Source organism: Mandrillus leucophaeus, unplaced genomic scaffold (assembly GCF_000951045.1).
Source record: "Mandrillus leucophaeus isolate KB7577 unplaced genomic scaffold, Mleu.le_1.0 Scaffold1599, whole genome shotgun sequence".
Lineage (NCBI taxonomy): Eukaryota > Metazoa > Chordata > Mammalia > Primates > Cercopithecidae > Mandrillus > Mandrillus leucophaeus.
In genome coordinates this window covers 250100-271815 of record NW_012101586.1, presented here as the reverse complement: position 1 = coordinate 271815, position 21716 = coordinate 250100, and the positions used below count along the sequence as shown (strand labels likewise).

The window sequence follows — 21716 nt, the reverse complement described above, 5'->3', positions numbered from 1 at the left end:
ATGCATCCTAGACACACATTTCTACATCATCAGGGTCCTTCTGCTTTCTCAGCATGGCATGCACTACACAGTGTTTCCCGGCCCAAGGTCCCAGCTTCCACCGCGAGATCCTTATTCACATCAGTATAGGCAAATATGACTTCATCTTTCTTTGTCTTCCTTCCAAGGACAATTGATGTCACTTTGCTCACAGGATAAACATACCTCTCCCCGACTGGCTGTTTCCACACCCCTGCACCCACCAGAGGACTTGCATATTGTCCCCTAGGAAGGACCTTCTCTTGTCAGTCTGAGATCAAATCTCAACTACAACCTTGCCTTCACTAATCAGGACTCCTGTATTCAATTTCTCAAAATGAGGATCTCCGCTCAGCTCCCGGGGCTACTGATGCTCTGGATGCCTGGTAAGCACAAAAAGAGATGAGTGTGGAGCATGGGGTGGAAGGATGAGCTCTGGGACTCCACAGTGTCCCATGCTTATTCTGACCAAGTGTTAGAGGTGTATGGCTTATGTTTCAGGGAAGGGAATTTATAATTTGCCCTGTGAATAATTAGAAACCATCTGAAAGGAACAACGACCAGTACTCTGAATACTATCTTGAAAAATAAAAGGATCTCTTGTACCTAGTAAATAATGGGCTCATTGTTAAAAGTTTATTTTTTGTGATGTGAATCAAAATTATTTTTAAAAAAATAAATCAATATTATAAGCAAAATGTTTTTAAGCTCATAATGTTTTTACACAACTTTGTACTTTTCTCTCATTGATTCAGGATCCAGTGGGGACATTGTGATGACCCAGACTCCACTCTCCCTGCCTGTCATCCCTGGAGAGCCGGCCTCCATCTCCTGCAGGTCTAGTCAGAGCCTCCTGCGTAGTGATGGGTACACCTATTTGCATTGGTACCTGCAGAAGCCAGGCCAGTCTCCACAGCTCCTGATCTATTTGGGTTCCAACTGTGCCTCTGGAGTCCCAGACAGGTTCAGTGGCAGTGGGTCAGGCACTGATTTCACACTGAAAATCAGCAGAGTAGAGGCTGAGGATATTGGCATTTATTACCGCATGCAAAATCTACAAATTCCTTCCACAGTGCTACATCCTCAAAAAGAAACCTCCCTGCTGGGGTTGCCCAGCTGCTCACATGCACCGCTTTTCTGGGTAGGAGCTCAGCTGGGTCTCTGCGTTTGTAGAAGAGGAGGCTGTTGGTGAACTCAGGGTCAGAGTTTGCTGCTAATGACTCTGGCCCATGAATCCTCAATTGTACCTTAATCTCATATGTTAAGGCCCCATCAGCTGCCATCACCTGGGAATGACATCAGCAGTAGGAGAATTCAGTTGGCCACATGCCCTGTGAGCAAGCAACTATGACGAAAAAATAATGAATAAAATCTTATCCTCACCCTCCCTGTCTTGCCCACATTTTTCAAATACATTTGGTTGGCAGAACAACGAGTCCATGGATGCAGATTAGTGACAACACAAGGGGAACACATTTTGGAAATTGCCAGTTTAGGGCGTAATACTTGGTCATATTGAGATACTGTTTTTATCCCACTTTACCAAAAACTTTGTATCTCTTTTATCAATTATAAACTACACTGCCCTCTCCAGTGTCATGCTGAGAAAGCATTCTACACAAGCTGTCCTCAGGGTAGGATAGCTAAGAATAATTAGTAAAAATGTTTGATTTTTGGCTATTCATAGACTTTGTAAATTGACGGCAGATATAAGACTCTAATGCCAAAATATTTTAATTTTCCTCAATTACCTTCTTTCCAGTGAAACAAAGTTCTTGCAATTCCAAAAGTGAGTTTTGAACATAAATAGCATATTCAAAGATGTAGAACACAGACTTTACTAAATGTAATAATGTATCATGTTTTTCTTCTTCACCCCAATTTTAAGAATTTCAAAAGTATTTAACCTAAGTGCTATTTTAGAGATGACACATCATTTACTATGATGCTCTCATAAGAAAATATTTCAAATAATACAAAAATATTTTATCTTCATATTACTTCATCATTACCAGAAAATGAACAGAAATCCTTTCTTTTAGTTGTAAAAGCACAAAAAACTTATGCTTTCAATTGATTCCACTGAAAATAGTGTCCTGAAGTTCTATCAAAATTAATGATGAGTCATGTCAGTTACATGACAGAACATGGTGTGACAGAAACAAAAGAATGATTGAAGCAACAGAATAAGAAGCTCCTGCTTCAGGCGTAGGGTTTAAAGTGTATTTGAGATGATTTTTAACTCCAAGATAATGAATTTCATGGCAAGCGCAATTAAAATTTCAGTGTCATTTTTGTTAAATTTAAAACGTGTGTGGATAAATTTATATAGAAATCAATCAAACTGGAGTAATCAAATTAAAAAGCACAACACATAATACGCTATTTAAAAGTACTACTAAATGCAACATGGAGCTTAAAAGATGTGAAGTATTACAGAATGCAGTGGGAGACAACAAAGTGTGAGTAGCTAGAGCAGGAGGTGAGCAGCCATCGTCATCGTTAGCCCTCATGTGATTGACAGCACCTAGTCACTATAGAATCTGCTTTGATGTGAGACAGGGAATAAGTTCTAAAACCACTCCAAGGTGGTTGGATACACTTAAAAAATGAACAAGCTCAAAATTTGCATGATGGTGATACCCCAAGGGGCTACACTCTTAAATCAAAGTGTTGAAAATAAATGATTCCAAAAACTGAAAGTGGACACCAAGCAGAATCAGAAGACAATCAAATTGCCAATTACAAAGCAGCCTCAAGATATGGTGGACTAAATATGACAAGGTTTCTGTGTCTGTGACATGGCAAGTCAGAAACAGTCAGGTGGCCTTGATGGTGTAGGTAGCTCTGCTTCATGAGGCCACTCAGGTGGGCAGGAGGCACGACCACTCTCAGAGCACAGCCACCCTCCTTCCTCACAGTGGCCGCCCCGATGCCCATCCTCAGCAGCAAGAGTGGAACAGAGTGGAGAGAACTCTGTTTTCTTCTAAAGATAAAAGAAAATTTCCATCAAATTTAACAGCAGATAGATTTGAGGGGACACAGTGAAACCATAGCACTGACTGATGGAAGGCTCATTCCAAGCCCTGTGGTCTGCCATGCATGCAGGCAGAGCTGCCTTTCTCAGACACAGCAGTGAGGGGCAGAGATGGCCATGGGGAATCAGCAGAAGCACACTGAAAGGGAAAGGTCTGGGTGCAGACACAGACTGATGCATCCATCCAGAAAAAAGCACCTGTATCTTCCACCCGGAGCTGCATCCCTCTGGAATGATGTTTCTTGGCAGGTCAGTTGCAAGTCAAGGAACCTGGGAAATAACATCTCCAGATGTGCTGCATTTGTGTAATGTTTATTTTAAACTGAAAGCATTTAGAAAACATCAATTGGACAAAGTCTCTTTTACTCCAGAAGGAATCCAATTGTCATGAAAACCCTCCCTGGGAATGTTGATCTGTCAGGAAATATTAACATGCACTAGGAGTTAAATTCAAAAGAGATTGGAAGTTGACTTCATCCAGACAGGGTATTACCTATTTTTTTGAGGACTCATTTATTTTATTTTATATCATTTACTCTCCCTAGGTTGCTTACAGTCCCCACCTCCCTCTCCCCTATGAAGGGTGTATAAACACCTGGATCTCACTGGGTTTTCTGGGTAATCACTCTCCTTTGATATTTCCTCTGCATGTTAAATAAATTTGTTTGCCTTTTTCTCCTATTATTTATCTTGTGTCCATTCATTTTAAGCAAACCTTTAGAGGGCAAAATCAAATTTTCACATTTCACCCTATACAAGCAAGTTTCCTTAAAATTCAGGCCCCTGAATGGGCAGCAGGAGAGTGTGTGCAGATGCTACACCAGAGTCATTTGGCCACTCCTACTCAGGCATCAGTAATACTCCCCAGAACCCCAGGCTGCAGCCCACTGATGCTGATGTAGGTGGATTCACTTCCCCTGCTGCTGAACCAGGCTGAGATGATGTGAGATATAATGGGTCCAAATCTGTGTCCAGTTTTATCCAAATCCAAGTGATTTCTCCATATACATGGGCATTTGCTTGATAGGAGATGGAGACTCTCTGTCCTGGATGTCAGACAGGAGGCTGGCATCTTGGTCAGAATGTCCCCACTTACTGCTAAACAGTGAAAGAGGAAAGTGCCTTTGATAGCGCAAGGCAGGGACATGCACTGAGCAGCAGCTGCCCTCACTAGGAGAGAGGGTTCACTGTACTGATCTTTCCCAAGTTCTCTCCTTCACGTGCTCTCCAGAAATCCAGGCTCCAGAGCCCCCAGAAACATGCTGGTGAGCAGTGCCGCTCAGAGCATTACTCAGTGGATATAATACTGGTCTTTTTATTTTAGAGACAATGGATCCTTAGATAATTTCAAGTTTATCTTAATCCATGGTCCTATAGTTGGGTGAAGAAACAAGTAACTTTTTTTTGAAGTAATCAGATCTGGCATCACTAGTGAGCCCTTTCTTCTTATAAACCCTGGGAAAAATATCCGATGACAGAAAAGGAGGTATAATAGAGAGATCCCCAAAGCAAAAATAAGATTCAGCTCGTATAATGTTTGGGCTTTACTGAGGCCTATAAGTTTGCATAATGGTGGAACTGTGAGTGATACATGCTTTGAGGACTTATAGCACCATCTTTGTGCACCTGCAGTGAATTGCTTGACCTTGTACTGATAATAAGAATGGCTTAAGGTTATTATAAAATACTTACAAATGTACTTAGCATTATCTCAATACATATTTTTCTTCATTTTTTTAAGAAGGAATAAATTTACACTCACAGAAATGTTGTAAGCATAGCACAAAGTACCCCCTTCCCTTTCAGAGTGTTTTGAAGACACGCTGATTCCACACTCTAAAAACTTTACTTTGAGTTTCCTACAGAGAAGAATATTTTCCCAAATAATCCCCATATGCCAACGGAATGCATTACTCCTTCAAGTACTCAGCAGTGTTTCAAATTTTGACAATTATCAAAAAATGTTCTTTGTTACAAATGGGCCCCCAGGAAGAAACAGATTAAAGACAAATCTGGGTTGCCCTGGTCTGACCTGAGACCCTGGGGACACTGTCCCTGTGCTGAGTTACTGAGATGAGCCAGCCCTGTAGCTGTGCCCAGTGGGTCCCATCCCCTTCTGATTCGCATGTTCCCAGAGCACAGCCCCCTGCCCTGAAGACTTCTTAATAGGTTGATCACACTCTGTGCAGGAGTCAGTCTCAGTCAGGACACAGAATGGACGTGGGAGTCCCTACTCAGCTCCTGGGGCTCCTGCTGCTCTGACTCTGAGGTAAGGAAGGAGAACTCTGGGAGTTTACTCAGCCACTGTGTTCAGGACTGGCTGGATTTTTGGGGAGGGCTTCTTATAACATGATTGATTGTGTGGATGTTTGTTTTTATGTTTCCAAACTCAGGTGCCAGATGTGACATCCAGATGACCCAGTCTCCATCCTCCCTGTCTGCATCTGTAGGAGACAGAGTCACCATCACTTGCCGGGCAAGTCAGGGCATTAACAAGGAGTTAGCCTGGTATCAGCAGAAACCAGGGAAAGCCCCTATGCTCCTGCTCTATTCTGGATCCAGTTTGCATACAGGGGTCCCATCTCAGTTCAGCGGCAGTGGATCTGGGACAGATTTCACTCTCACCATCAGCAGCCTGCAGCCTGAAGATGTTGCAACTTATTACTGTCGACAGGATTATACTACTCCGTCCACAGTGTTACAAGCCATAAAAAAAAAAAAACCCCAGAGAAGCAGATGTGTGAGTCCGCATTGCCCTAGTTACTCCTCCTGGTGCCTCCATCTGCTGAGAACATTTCCCAAATAGCATCCACACTTTGAAGGTCATTGGAAAGTTTTTGTACAAGGTACACTGAAGCCTCTTCTTTAACTTAACTGTCTTTCCTTCTCCTCATCCCCAGCAGCACAGGCATGGCAAAGCCTCTTCTGATTGCATTACGAACAGAGATGATTACTCCTGAGAAGTCTGAGTTGTAGTGTGAATTGGAATTAACATCATAAAGGAGACAGGACTCTTGGGATTCCAGGTAATATTTTTTCTCAATACAGGAAATGGGAATCTAAACTATAGTTTTTAAAGTCTTGGGGGCATGGGAGTAAAGATGCAAATACTAAAAAAGAAGGATTCTCTGGATCTTGCCATGAATCCAGAGTGCATCTGTCACAGAAGGTATAACTGCCAACCACATGGTCCTCAGACATATCTGGGAAGCCCAGGTTTGGGGCTGCTGATGGTCTCTGACTGGAGAACCTGCCTGATTTTCTAAGGCACCTACTTACAGTTGACCAGAAAGGGTCCTATTGTAAAGAGACCTAGCAAAAGAGAATGATCAGAGTAAAAGGTCAATTTCTTCCAGTGCCCGCCTGGTCCCGTTTTCCCTCAACCCTCCCTGTTACTTATACAAACCCTTTCATTGCTCTGTCCACTGACTCACGGGGCTCCAGACTCTCTGGTTTCCTGGTTCTGCCCTAAACAAGCCTCACACTGCCACGTCCTTGGATCTCTAATCTCATTGCTTTCTCAGTGGTGATGTTTTTCCCCAGACCTTTCATGGACTTCATCCCTCACTCCCAAAGCCAACCCAGAGCTTCTCATCTTAATGATCCCTCTGAATGTGTTCATAAGACACTCTACTCCACACTTCTGTCTGAAGCACTTTTCACGTTCTGACTCATGATGTAATTTATTTCCTTATGATTTTACACTTGATAGGCTGACTCCCTCTAGTGGAATTTAAGCTTCATGGGGTCAGGGGCCATTGTCTATTATTTGCATTGCTGTATCCCAGTGTAATGGGAGCACCCGGAAGACAATAGGTGCTCAGTGGGGGGCCACTCTTCCCAGGAGTCTACGTGTCTAGAAGTCTGGGAGGACTGTAAAGAGTGGATTAAACTGTTTCTTACATGGACAATGTTCCCTTTTCCTTTTTTCATTCCTTTTTCATACTCAGTCTTTAGGAAATAAGGAAAATTACAATTCTCAGAACTTATGTAATTTGTCTCAAGTGATGTTTTAGGTTGTATTTCCTAAAAACATACAATAATAAAATAACATTATGGTACTCAATTGATTACATTATATTTCATATATAATGATATATAATGTATGCTACATAAGTTATAACTACAGTAAATTCATTGACTTCCCATTTAAAAGACAAAAGTTATCAGATTATATCAGGAGTCAGATAATTGATATTTCAGTTTTGTTAGCCAAGAAAGAAAACTGAATACATTACCTAGATATTTAAATAAGAAAGAAAACAAATTTCTGCAATTGTTATTAATAATTTTAAATGGAATGTAATTCAAAGAGCTTCTCAGCCTGTTCAGGAGAACCTCACTCACCACTACTTGTTCACAATTCTGAGGAAAACAAGAAAACACCAGATAAGATTCTCATTTCCATCAGTGGTGTGAAGAGAGGTTTTCAAAACTGTTAAAGGGAAAAGAGTCTGAGTCTGGGTGAATGGCTGTGTTGTGCAGAATGGAGTGCTCTAGAGAAGAGAAGATGCCACCCCCAATTTTTCCTGGCCAGCAGGACAGCACCATCATCACTCTGCAAGGAGTGGAATCACACACTGAAGAGTCTGAGCCTGGAGTCTGCTTATCTTTGCAGCTGTTGTCACTCATTCACACACAGTGCTTGGCCTAATAAAGTGATGTCCTTTTCTAGTTCTTCCAAAGAACGGAAAAATGTTCAGGGCTCATAGAAAAGATGTCTAAGCTGCAAAGGAGAAGTGTGTATAGAAAATGAATTTCTGATCAATGACTTCAGGCAGGTACAATCATGCAGCCAGGAAAATGACTGTGCATGTTGGGGGAAGAAAGAGAAAAAGAAACCACAGATTTTTATTTTTTTTCTCCCAGGAGGTTTGTACTAAACACCATCTGTCTGAGCCTAGGTAACTGGTGAGGTAGGAGGACAGGGATTAAATTGTGTGTCCAGAGGGGAAAAGGTCTACCCCCATTCTGAGCCAATAGCTTTCTGACCTGACCACCTAGGCAGGGGCTTCTCAGTGCAAAGAAGAGGAGGTAGGTGGTCTCTGCAAAAGCACAGCACTTTCCATGCTTCTTTGCATGCTCCTCCTAGCCATGCTGCTGTTCAGCGCTCATATCAATGTCTGGGTCAGAACTCAGGGGAAGAATGGCTCAGTTAGGACCCAGAAAGACTCACGGAAGCCCCAGTTCATCTTCTCTGCCTTCTGTACTCCAGCTCCTAAGTGAGGGGAAGGGTAGATAGCTCTGCACTGAAACTCAACCTTGTTGGTTCCTCCGACCTGGCATCCCTGCTGAGCAAGAACAGTAATTACAATTCAATGTAAATCAGTGATTGTGGCTATACTATGAGGATGGTGCACTTCATGCAGTTTATGTGGGTGGCTTTCCTGTTTTATTCCTATCACAGGTCCTCCAGAGAAGTTATGTTGATGCAGTCAACTGACTCCTTGTCTTCATCTTCAGGGAACAGAGACTTCCTCATGTGTGTGTGCAGTCAGAACACTGGGAACTCTTTAGCTTGGTATCAGTAGAAACCTGGGAAGGCCCCCTGGTTCCTCATCTATGGTAGATACAACAGGGCCACTACCATCCCAGAGGGGTTTAGTGATCATGGGTCAGAGACAGACTTTAGTGTCACAATCAGCTGCCTGGAGCCTGAAGATTTTGCACTGCTTTGTCTTCTTTGATCTTTGTTGGTTTAAAATCTGTTTTGTCAGAAACTGGAATCTCTACTTTTTTTGTTTTCCATTTCCTTGGTAGATTTTTCTCCATTTCTTTATTTTGAGCCTATATGTGTCATTTGTCATTGCATGTGACATGGATCTCTTGAAACAGCATACCAATGAATCTTAGTTCTTTTCCCAGCTTTCCACACTATGTCTTTTAATTGGAGCACTTACCCCATTTACATCTAAGGTTAGTGTGAATATGTGTGGATTTGATCCTGTCATCATGTTAGCTGGTTATTTCACAGACTTGTTTATGTGGTTGTTTTATTGCGTCACTTGTCTGAGTACTTCAGTGTGTTTTTGTAGTGGCTAGTAATGGTCTTTCCTTTCCATATTTAGTGGTTCCTTCAGGAACTCTTGTAAGGCAGGTTTAGCGGTGATGTATTCCCTCAGCATTTGCTTGTCTTAAAAGGATCTTATTTGTCCTCACTTATGAAGCTTAGTTTGACCAGATATAAAATTCTGGGTTGGAGCTTCTTTTCTTTGAGAGTATTGAATATTGACCCACAGTCTCTTCCAGTTTGTAGGATTTCTGCTGAGAGCTCCACTGTTAGTCTGGTGGGCTTTTATTGGTGTGAGAGCTGGCCTTTCTCTCTAGCTGCCTTTAAGGTGCCACCTTGGAAACAGGAGCAGCCCTCACCAAACACTGAGATTGCCAGTGGCTTTAGCCTGCACTTTCCAGTGTCCAGAACTGTGAGAAAATAAATTTGTGTTGTTAATTAACACCCAGTTTAATGTGCTTTTTTTTCAAGTGTTTTGAGAAAATCGTAGAACTTTTATTGTAAATTGAGTGACTATATATATATGCAGAACTGGTTTCAGATTCTCTAACTCATTGTACTATGTTATCTGTCTCATCCTTCACTAAAACAATAAATTAAAAAAAATTTTTTTATTTAATTAATTTAGTATTTTTTGAGACAAGGTCTTGCTTTGTTGCCTAAACTGGAGTGCAGTGCTGCAATCTCAGCTCACTGGACCCTCTGTGTCCCAGGCTCAAGGGATCTTCTTACCTAGCCTCTCAAGTAGCTGAGATCACAGGTGTGCACCACCATGTCCAGCAATTTTTTTTGTACTTTTTGTAGCAGTGGGGTTTCACCATGTTTCACAAGCTGATCTCAAACTCCTGAGCTCAAGCTATCCACACACCTCAGCCTCCCAAACTACAGAAACTACAGGTGTGAATCACTGCACCCAACCACAGTATGGTTATTTAATATAGGTTTTCATTTTGAGTCCTTCCATTTCTTTCTCCTTATGTAAAATTACCATGGCTGTCTTTTGCCTCTTTGCTTGTCCATCTAAGTTAGAAACATCTTTTCGATTTCAACAAAAATCTCCAGTGATTTTGATTGTCACTGCATTGAATTAATTTGGGGAGAACTGTTATGCTTACAATATTAAGTTTTCTAATATGTATACATGGAATCAGTTTTCATTTATTGGGCCTCCTTGATTCCCTCTCCATTACCTTTTGTACATTTGCACATACCCTTTATAACTTTTTATTTTACCATAATATCAGAGACAAGCTGTGAAAATATTGTAAGAAATATAAAATGGACCCAGGTTCATTTGGTATCAATAACTGACTTTCTAATTCTGTATTCCTTCTATAAGTTGGCATTCTGGGTACTATTGATGCAAACAAAACAAACTACCCCCAAACTTAATGACACATGAAAAGCGCAATCATCTGCCTATCATCTCTGCTCTTCTAGATGTTGCCTGAGCTCAGAAAAGCTCCTGCCAAGTTTTCCTAAGGATGCAGTCAGAGGGTGGGTGGGGAAGATGTCATCTCAAAGGTGGTTGACACTGGATACAGGGTTCTCAGATGGGGCTGTTTGCCGATTCATATGGCTACTTGATTCCCTCAACACTTCCCCCACAGGAGTAGACAGAAGTTATGCAGACTAAATAGCCTCTTATAGCCTCACAAGGGAAATAGTGTTACTTCTACTACAGTCACATCCCCACCAAGAGTCAACAGAAATGAAGTGTAAAGCAGTAGGCTTAACAGGAGGAGCGCCAAAATCACACTGTTAGAAGAAACTGCACGATAAGATTTCCTGTCACAGGCATTTTGGAGGATATAAGAGGCATCAATGCACCCGTCACCAAAGCAATTCACATTTCTCCCAAATGCTAAATACTCTCAGCTCCACATGCTCAAGTATTATCCCATGATAGTGGGATAGTGTTAGGGTACCTTCAAAATGATATCCTGTGGGAGTGATATTAGCAAAATGACAGAGTAGGGGATATTAACTTTAATCTGCTCACCTCCCCTCGCACAAAAGAAACCATAAATGCACATACAAAAAGCAAAACCAACAGTTAGACAGCTCTCTAAGAAAGAAAACATCCCTTGGAGACCTCAAGGGTCCAATTAAATAAGTGCAGAAACACAGTGGACAAAAATCCCAGAATTACCATACAGAAAGCATCGCAGGGAGATGGCACATCTGAGAGTTTTGAGACATCTAGGAGCAAAAAAGCAGGAGGCAATTGTTACCAGCCAGGAGGAAAGGCCACTGCAGTCCCCACAGCCTGCTCTGTGGAAGACCCTGCAGCCTTTGCAGCTGAGGACCTCAGTATCCCCCAAGGTAGCTCCACTCTACAGCTTTCCTGATGAAGGTCCCTTAGTGTTCATTGATGAGGATCACAGCAACCTGTTCCACAGAGGACACTGGTGGTTTTGGCACTAAAAATACCTGCAACCATGGACATGTACATCACCCCAGAGAGGAAGATCCTGCAATACCTTCCCTCCACATCCTCCCAAGAAGCAGCCACTGTTGTGCTGCCTGGGATGGGGCTGCCTCCCAGCTCCAACTCTGCATCATCCCAGATCCGAGCTCCATGACCTCATCCTGTGTTGGCAACTCAGACCCCGAGCCACTTCCTTGTAGATCAGCCCCTCCCCAGGCCCAGAGGTGCTGTCACTACAAGAGCACCCACACTCCAGAGCCTGGCCCTGAGGCTGTTCTGAAAATTACCTAAGACATAACATAAATAGAAAATATACAACAACACTGTATAGTGAACTGCAGAGAATAACCACACAGAAAGTGTCTCTGAGAGGTGGCACACCTGAGACCTGAGAACTATTGGCAAATGTGTCGAGAGTAATGAAACATGTTAGTCTATAACACTAAAAAAAAAAAAAAAAAAAAGGAATTTATTCAGGATAAACATCAAGACGTGCATCAGTATACAGATCATAGTTCAAATGCTGAATCACATAGGAAGAGAAAATCTCAAATGTATTAAGAAAAAAACTGGTTCAATTTACCAGAGAAACAGTAATAAAATCCTTGTTTAACTGTTCATGGGACCAATAAAGGCAAGAAGACAGTGAGATTACATATTTAAATGCTGGGTGGAGGGGACTCAATCAAGGATTCATAATCTAGTGAAAATATGCTTCCAAAATAAAGGTAAAGTAAAAACATTTATTGATGAACAAAATGAAGAGAAATGATTTCTTGCAGATATGTTCTATAAGATATTTAAGAGGAAATTTTTCAGAATCACAGGAGATGACAGCAGATAGCTGAATGCACAGAAATTAATGAAGATTTCACAAATAGCAAAGAAAAGAGCAAGAGGCAAGGAAAAAAAAACCCTTGAAGGTTTTTTCAAGGTATCTCCTTCAATTTATATGAAACTCTCGTCCAGGGAAAACCAAGCTATTGTGATGAATATCTGAATTCCAGTTACCTTGAGCGGGATGGGGGAGCAGCTGTTGCCTGGGAAGGTCCACGAGGAATGAATCTGGAGAACTTGAAATATTCTATAGATTCTTTGGGATCAAGAACACACATAAAACTCAGTTGCATATTTAACACTTCAGCCCTTTGCGCTGTGTGTGCATTACCTCAATAAAAAAATTGAAAAAGCTAATTCTAGACTCAAACAAATAAGAACAAAGAAAGAAGAATTATCAATTATTTATGGAATCTCAGCCTTACTAAAGAGGAGTGAAAAATGCACCTGGGAAGAGCTAAGAAACAGGAAATCTAAGAGAGAAGATGAAAGGGACAGGGAATTTATCCTACTCATGCAGCATGGATTTTATCTCTGTTGGTTTCCCTCCAAACAGAGAAGATATTTAAGTTATTTCTCTTACAAGAGAGGCCCCTTCACACCCCCCTTGGCTCTTTCCACCCCACTGCACCCACCAGGGAATTTGCATACTGTCCCCTAGGGAGGACCTTCCCTTGTGAGTCAGAGATAAAGGCTCAGCTCCAATGTTGCCTTAACTGATCAGGACTCCTCAGTTCACCTTCCCACAATGAGGTTCCCTACTGAGCTCCTGGGGCTGCTAATGCTCTGGGTCCCTGGTAAGGACAAAAGGGAGATGAGGGAGGAGAATTGGGTTGGAGGGTGAGCTCTGGGGGCCCCACTGCCTCTCATGTGTGTTCTGTGCATGTGTTAGATGTGCTTACGTTGTCCTCCAGTGTGGGGCAGGTGATGTCCTGATCTGTGAGAGTGAGGAAGATTCTAGAAGAAGCAAGGACCTGTGCCCTAGAGAAACTCTAACTCATGAAGAGGAGGATGAATTCGGGGACTTTTTTGTGCCTTGCATCTGTAGAGTCCTTTCTTGAAATTGAATAAGCTTGAAGTATGAATAAAAGTTGCAAAGAGATTATTAGATTGGTGCAAAAGGAATTATGTTTTGTTTGCAGTTAAAAGCAATGGCAAAACCCGTAATTACTTTTATATATAGGCTGAAATAACAAATAAAAAATTATGAACGTGATATGTAATATTTGTATGTAACCTTGCACTTCTCTCATTATTTCAGCCTCCAGTGGAGATATAGTGATGACCCAGACTCCACTCTCCCTGCCCGTCACCCCTGGACAGCCGGCCTCCATCTCCTGCAGGTCTAGTCAGAGCCTCCTGCATAGTGATGGATACACCTATTTGCATTGGTACCTGCAGAAGCCGGGCCAGTCTCCACGGCTCCTGATCTATTTGGTTTCCAACCGGGCCTCTGGAGTCCCTGATAGGTTCAGTGGCAGTGGGTCAGGCACTGATTTCACCCTGAAAATCAGCAGGGTGGAGACTGAGGATGTTGGGGTTTATTACTGCATGCAAACTCTACAAACTCCTCCCACAGTGCTACATCCTCGAACAAAAACCTCCCTGCTGGATTGGTCCAGCTGCCCACATAGGCTGCTTGTCTGAGGGAGCAGCTGAGCAGAGTCTCTGAGTCTGCAGAAGAGAATGCTGTTGAAGATATCAGGGCAGGGTTTGCTGCTGAGGACACTGGTCCATGACAGCCTCAGTAGCACCTCAGATTTCACATGTTAAGGCCCCACCAGCAGTCACAGCCTGGGGAAGGCATCAGGAGGAGAATTCATGCGGGCCACATGCCCTGGGAGCAACCGGCTATGATGAAGGTAGAATGAATGAAAGCTCCCATCCTCACCGTCCCTGTCTTGCCCACATTTGTCAAGTTCATGCAACTGTCAGAATAACCAGACCATGGATGCAGTTTAGTGACAATATCAGTATGGTAATACATATGGGAAATGACCATCTTGGGGTTTATTTCACCCATGATGACACTTAGTCATACTGGGAAATTCATAACTCTCCCATCTTCCTAATTCTTCTCTATGACTCCCACTAAACCCTCCTCTCCAGTGTCTTACAGGTAAAAGCATTCTACAAAAGGGGAGTACAGCTAACATTTAGAAAAAATGTTTGATGTTGGATTATTCAAACAGACTTTGTAAACTCATGGCAGGTATGAGATCTTAATGTCAAAAGATTGATTACTCTTAATTGGTATTTGCCAAGTGAAAACAGAGTTTTCACAATTCCAAAAGTGGCCTTTGAAAATAAACTGCATAAACTCAAAGATGGAAAATATAAAGTTTATTTCAAGTAAAAAAGGGAACATTCAGAATTATGTGAGATTTTTATTTCTCTTCTATATTCTAAAGGTTTTGAAATAATTTAGGCTAAGTTCTATTTTAGAGTAGAAATTTATTACTATGTTTTCAAAAGAAAATGTTTCAAAGAATACAGAAATGCATTCTTTTCACGTAACTATATCATTACCTGAAAATGAATCTGAGTTCTATGTTTCAGTTGTAAATGCATGAAGCATCGATCCTTTTCATAGATTTTATTAAATATAGTGTTCTAAATGATATTGAACCCAATAATGAGTCACATGAGCTACATATAATAATACCGTGTGATAGACATAAAATAATGACAGAATCAACAGAAGATCTGCTTCAGGCTAAGGGTAGAAAGTATACTTGGATGATTGTTTATTCCAAGATAACAAATTTCACGGTAAGTACAATTAAAATTCCAAAGTTCCACTTCTGTTAGGTTTAAAAATTGTATGGCAATATTTATATAAATATCAATCACACTGAAACCCTCAAATGAAGAAAAAAAGTGACACCATATGTTTTTAAAATACCGAGAAATGAATCATTGAGCTTAAGAGCCATTATACGTAATTCAGTTAAGGAACACAAAGTGTATCGGGGCACACTGACTCACGCCTGTAATCCCAACACTTTGGGAGGTCAAGACGGGTGAATCCCCTGAGGTCAGGAGTTCAAGACCAGCCTGGCCAACATGGTGAAACCCTGTCTCTACTAAAAATACAAAAATTAGCCAGGCGTGGTGGCATGTACCTGTAATTCCAGCTACTCAAGAGGCTGAGGCAGGAGAATCGCTTGAACCTGGGAGGCAGAGGTTGCAATGAGCTGAGATCAAACCATTGCACTACAGCCTGGTTAACAGGGTGAGACTCTGTAAAAAAAAAAAAAAAAAAAAAAAATGCAAGTAGAATGACCCAGAGGTAAATAACGATATCGTCATCCTTAGCCCTCATGTAATTGATAGCCTCTTGCAACCTTGAATTTCTGCTTTGCTATGAGACACAAGATTAGACCCAACCCATTCAAGATGGTTAGATATCTTAAACAAACAAACAAACAACTTGTGCAATGCTGATGTAACAAAGGGCTACACTCTCAAAACAAAATGGTGAAGGGTAAACGATCCCCTAAACCTGAGAGAAGATACAAGCAGAATCAAAATGCATGGGTACAAAGAAGCCTCTAGTTGCAGTTGACCAAATGTGACAAGGTTTCTGTGTCTGTACCATGGCAGTGCAGAGGCAGGTGGGTGGCCTTGGTGGTGTCAGAGACTCTGGTCCATGAGGTCACTCAGGTGGGGAGGAGGCATGACCACCCTTAGCACACAGTTTTCCTCCTTCCTTATGGTCGCTGCCCCCACGCTCATCCTCAGAAGCATGAGTGGAACAGAGTGAAGCGAAAGCTGTTTTCTTCTAAAGATCAAAAATCTTGAACTTGCAAATGGAAATAAATGTTATTTTTGCTCCAAGTACACATTTGAGAAATCTTCCATTGAGTGCACCTGATGATAAACCCATATTTTTTGTATGCTTTAATCTGAAAATGTATTTGTATGATCCTTGGAAATAATTTTTGAGTATAAATTATATTTTAGAAGCTTATTTCAAGTTGTTATTTAGCATATGATAATTACTCCCAAAATGTCATCGATTTAAAAACAAATCATCTGTTGCTCTAACTGTCCTCCACTGAAAGTAATTTCTCTATTTAACCTCATCAGATTCCTTTTAAGCTCTGAAACTCATCTTATTTTTTTTTACTGATTTGATACGTTAAGTCTATTACTTATGATAAATTTATTTATGTAATTATTTCGGTATCACAAGTAGAAAAAGCCTATAAACTGTTATGCCAAAAACATGCCTCTAGATGGCAAGCAAACCCCACAATACACAAAAGACAGCCAAGTTCTTAGACACCCTGGGAAAGGAAGAGGGCTACAGTCCCATTAACAAGTTGGAGCCCTTAAGGCGAGAATTAGGTGGAACATCTGGAACATCTGAGAGGAGACACCAGGCTGCGGAGGAGTGGGGAACCTGCTTTGTGCTCTGAGACTGAATGCCCAGCCTTGCCTCTCACCGCTGCCTTGACTGTGTCCCCATCTGCTGTGAAGTGAATGGTATCTTCTAAATTCATGCTGAAGCCCTAATGGCTGAAAAGTGTAAGACATGGAATGTGGAGATTATGTGCATCTTCCTGACACCAACATGATGCTCAGGAAGGAGACTCTTGTTTTCTCTTAGGATTCTTTTACTAACGAAGATTTTGCCTCTACTGCACTTTTCCCTTTCCTGATTGTCCCTCTCTATTGACAGAGATGGCCCAGGGGATTCACTACTGAGTCTCCAACTCTTACCCAAAGCCCTGAGTCTAGGGTTGCTCTTTTCCTTCTTGTTATTTTTGTTTGTTTTCTTGTTATCATCCTGGCAACAAAATAAATCACCTTTTTGTTTCTACCTATTAAAGATGTTACCTTAGTTAATTACAGTGGTTTCCTTCAGTATGATAAATGATCTTTCAAAATGATGTAAAGAGATCCAAATCCATGTTCTTCAGAAGTTGCATGAAGCTCTATCTAGCATGAGTGCCAGTGACTCTCCCAGAGTGCTCCATGCAACTGGCCCCAGAGAGTCCCTCTGTGCTGTCATATCACCCACTGCCTTCTGTGAATGAGATATTCTGATTAATATCCTGGTGGATACTCTTTGAGCCAGCGCCCACACAACTCCCATGAAAGCTGAGGACCACAGGCCCCTGAAGACAATCACAGGTCTCTACATTCACAGCTCATGACTGTCCTCTGCAGACACGGCTTCTCCCGAGATGACTGAGGGTAGTCATTGGCTGTGTCCTTCCTTGTGCATGACAACAGGAGACACAGAAGGTCTGTAAGCAGCCCTGCAAGCCAGGTTCCTAGCAAGCCTTCCTGTGTGGGGCCCTCTTCCTTGGACATAGGTATGTAAACCAAAAATGAAACTCTAAGCTCCCTGGCCAACTGAACGAACTCCTCCTCTCAGCCAAGAACACACCAAAATCAACCTGAAATACAGTACAGTGCATGATGGGAATGGATGATTGGATATGCCTTAACTTACCCTCTTCCCTTTAAAATTCAGACATAACTGATCATCGCTTAATATTAAGACAGAGACCTTGAGACTGACAAAGCAAACTGTCTGTTGCAATAAGATACCAACACGACAGATGCCAGGCCCGAGGAGAAATCAAAGTATTTTCCCCAAGATATTGTTATTTGGTGTATTTTAAAAATGCCTCTGCAAAGCTGTTTCTTGTGGGAAAAATCTGCATTCGGTAGAGATTCCCAACCCTTTTAAGTGTCTTTCCTGACCCAGAACAATTTAACTGATTTAATTAAGTGTTTGGCACCTTTTACTACAATCTATTCTTGCTGAAGCATCATCTTCATGATGAAACGTTGGCTCCAAAACCCTTTTTTTAGACCCAGAAACTCCCTTCTGTTGATTACAGGTCATTAGATAAACTCTTTCCACTGTCTATGAAATCTTCGAATCCACCTGTGACCTGGAGGTCCCCAACACGCCCCCTCCTTCAGGCTGTCCTGCCTTTCCATATCAAAGCAATGTACAGCTTACACATATTGATTGATATCTTATGTCTCCCAAAAATGTGTAAAATCAAGCTGTAGCCCGACCACCTTGGGCACACGTTCTCAAGACCTTCTGAGGCTGTTTCACTTGTATGTCTTTCACTTTGACCAAATAAATTTCTAAATTGATTGAGACTTTTCTCAGATACTTATGTGTTTATAGGTATCACTGTATACACTTAAGGAAGTGAAGTGATTTATGACCTTGAGAAAATGAGGAAGACAAGATGTGTGGGGAGAGAGAGAGAGTGAGAGAGAGGGTTTGAGCTTGTGATGTGTGTATAGGACTAAAACTGAGACCTTGATCTATCACGGTGTAGTACTGAGTATCATCCCCAAATAGTGAGGTTTCATTCCAAGAAGCATATGCCTGTATCTTATTTGGGAAACGGGCTTTTGCAGGTATAAATTAAGGAACTTGAAACAGGGAGATGATGTTAGATTAATCAAGTGGGCCCTAAATGCAAACACAAGAGTCCTGAGAAAAAAAGAGGTAGAGAGACATTTACCATAGACTGAAGAGAAGAAGGCAATCTGAACACAGAGATAGACATGGCAATAATGTGTCCACATCCAAGGAGAGCTGGAGCCACCAGAAGCTGAAAGAGCTAAATCAGACTCCTTCCTAGAGCTTCTGAAGGAGCTAGAACCGATGTCTCCAAGATCTTAGCCCAGTGAAACTGATTCTGGACTTCTGGTCTCCAGAACTATGAGAGATTCCATTCCTGTTGTTTGAAGCTACCACATTTTTGAGAACTTGTTACAGGAGCCCAAGGACACTAACACAAATGGGGTTCTGGGAAAATCCAGACTACAGGTGCTGTGGTGGTTTTTCAATCTCCTTGCTTAACTTTCTGATATCAGACATAGATAGATTGGTGAAAAATTTTGTGATTGAAGAAATGCACATGAAACCTACAGTGTACAGAGAGGCATCTCTTAGTTATAAGATGAATATTGATAATTTTAGTTGAAAATGACATGACTGGTAGTATCTCACATAACATTCTGAGTTACTCAAGGATGCATAAAAGGGGCACTAGATACTCTTCTCGTGTGTGTGTGTGTGTGTGTGTGTGTGTCTGTCTCTACATGTATGTTTACTTCATGGTGCATCAGCTGGTGGAACCCTCAGGACACCCTTTCATATCCTCAATGCCCCATTTCACACATGAGGAAACTGTTCATGAGAGCACATGGCTGATTTGCATAAAAGTCACTTGGTCAGCAGTTGTTGAAGCTGAACTTGGAATCTAGGTCTGTCTGACCTTAACTATGTTCCTTCCACAGAGCCACATTCATTCCGTAGAGGAGCCCACCACCTATAAAACCAGAGAATAGACAAAGCCAGAAGTGCAGGGTGGAGTTCTTAACCCAAGCTCACTGCGACCTCTAGTCCCCATCACGCTGACACTAAGCTTGAACCCAGACCCTTCTACAGTTTTGTCTACAAAGCACAATTTGCTCAAAGCCTTTACAAACACCAAGAATGTTTCCTTCAGATATGGCAGCAGGGTCACATCTTGCATGGCCCTGACTACATTTTGTCTCCTCTGCCGTCCCCATCTCTCTGACTCAGTCCTCACTTCTCAGATTGGGTCCTGTACATCTAATTTGCCCTACGAATGTTAAAAAAGCAAAACCCACAACTCCCTCCTCTTCTCATGTGCTGTGAGAGATGACCTCCAGGCTCCCAGATACCAAGATTGTACAAGACCTAACCCACAAAATTACTCAAGACACTTTCTATGTAAGAAGAATTCTGGTGCTAGCTCTCCTCATAGAAAAATGTTTTCTGTCTCTTGCTGAAATTGACAGCAAAAGACAACAACACAGAACTATTTTGGAGAACAAAGGACAGTGATACACTAGGGAAGTAAAACACACCCCTTCCCCTTGCATTGGTTTCCTGTTGCTGCTGTAACAAATTACCACAGCCTTACTGGCTCCACATAACACAAGTGTATTATCTTACATTTCTGGAGGTCAGAAGTCTCAGTGAAGTAAAATCAAGGAGTAATAGGACTCTATTCATTCTGGAGGCTTCAAGAGAGAGAATCCAATATCGAGCTTTCCATCTTTCTGATGTTCCCACATTCCTGGCTCGATGAACCCTTCGTCCGTCACTCCAGCAACCCTCTCCATTGTCCCAGCTCCTCTCTGGGTGTGACCCTTCTCCCTCCCGATTATAAGGACCCCTGTGATTATGGTTTCACCTAGATAATTCAGGATACTCTCCTGACCTCAAAATTCTTTTTTTTTTTTTTTTTTTTTTGAGACGTAGTCTCGCTCTGTCGCCCATGCTGGAGTGCAGTGGCCGGATCTCAGCTCACTGCAAGCTCCGCCTCCCGGGTTCACGCCATTCTCCTGCCTCAGCCTCCCAAGTAGCTGGGACTACAGGCGCCCGCCACCTCGCCCGGCTAATTTTTTGTATTTTTTTTAGTAGAGACGGGATTTCACCGTGTTAGCCAGGATGGTCTGGATCTCCTGACCTCGTGATCTGCCCGTCTCGGTCTCCCAAAGTGCTGGGATTACAGGCTTGAGCCACCGCACCCGGCCCTGACCTCAAAATTCTTAACCATGTCTGCCAAGTTATTTTTGACATATTCATAAGTAATGATCTTAGATTCCAGATATTAGGACAATGATGTCTTTAGGAGGGGTGTATTCATTCCACAAACAACTCTCATCGTCCCCACAATGATCTTCCCCTAAGGTAGAATAAAAATATCACAAGGCAATAGACCTAGAAAAAACCTGAGACTCTAGGACTCTCTGATGTGGGGAAGTCAAATTCTGGGGGATTCAGACTCTCTGCTCTATGTGGACTCCATGGTGTGTAGCCATTTGTGGAAGGCGTCTTTGATTTTGTGACCTAGAAAAAATGAATCTCTGCTAAAATCAACTCTAAGGAAGATTGGCAAAGGGAATTTAAAGATTTTTAAAATTTTTGGAATTTCCCTATGCATTAAAACATGAGAATTGACAATAATTCAAACCAACAATGCCTTCCAAAAATGAGGATTTTTCCAATGCATTAGGTCGGGTCCCCTCAGTGAGGATGCCAAAGATTCACATGCAGGCAGTATCTTTACAAAATGCAGGAAACAGGCCAGTGAGCAAGGGAAGGGAGGAGGGAAAGGGAAAGTGAAAGGTACCTCAGCAAAGAGCCACCTCTGAGGATGATGAGAGCTCAAGCCCACATAGAAACACAGGAAAAATATCTCTGTTATTCCACCTGAGAAGTGAGGGAGCTGGGATATGTGTACACCTCCCTTGTCATCACTGATAGATAGCCATCCTAGGGGATATTAATTCCAGGCCATGAGGTCTGCCGCATTTGCAGCCTGAGCTGCCTTCCCCAGGTTCAGATAGAGCAGTGA

At 42.1% G+C, this 21716-nt stretch overlaps 1 pseudogene and 1 gene segment (V, D, J or C); both read left to right on the top strand.

Annotated features, from left to right (window-relative positions):
• The window catches only part of LOC105536458, a 63739-nt gene extending 49273 nt beyond the window's left edge, over nucleotides 1-14466 (top strand). Inside the window, 1 exon segment of the V gene segment in view lies at nucleotides 13677-14466. Coding sequence covers nucleotides 13677-13980 — 304 coding nt within the window.
• LOC105536457 lies at nucleotides 5270-5799 on the top strand (annotated as a pseudogene). Its single transcript, XR_001005595.1, has 2 exons — nucleotides 5270-5324; nucleotides 5449-5799. The product of XR_001005595.1 is annotated as an Ig kappa chain V-I region HK102-like (transcript).
• Nucleotides 14467-21716: the final 7250 nt, after the last annotated feature.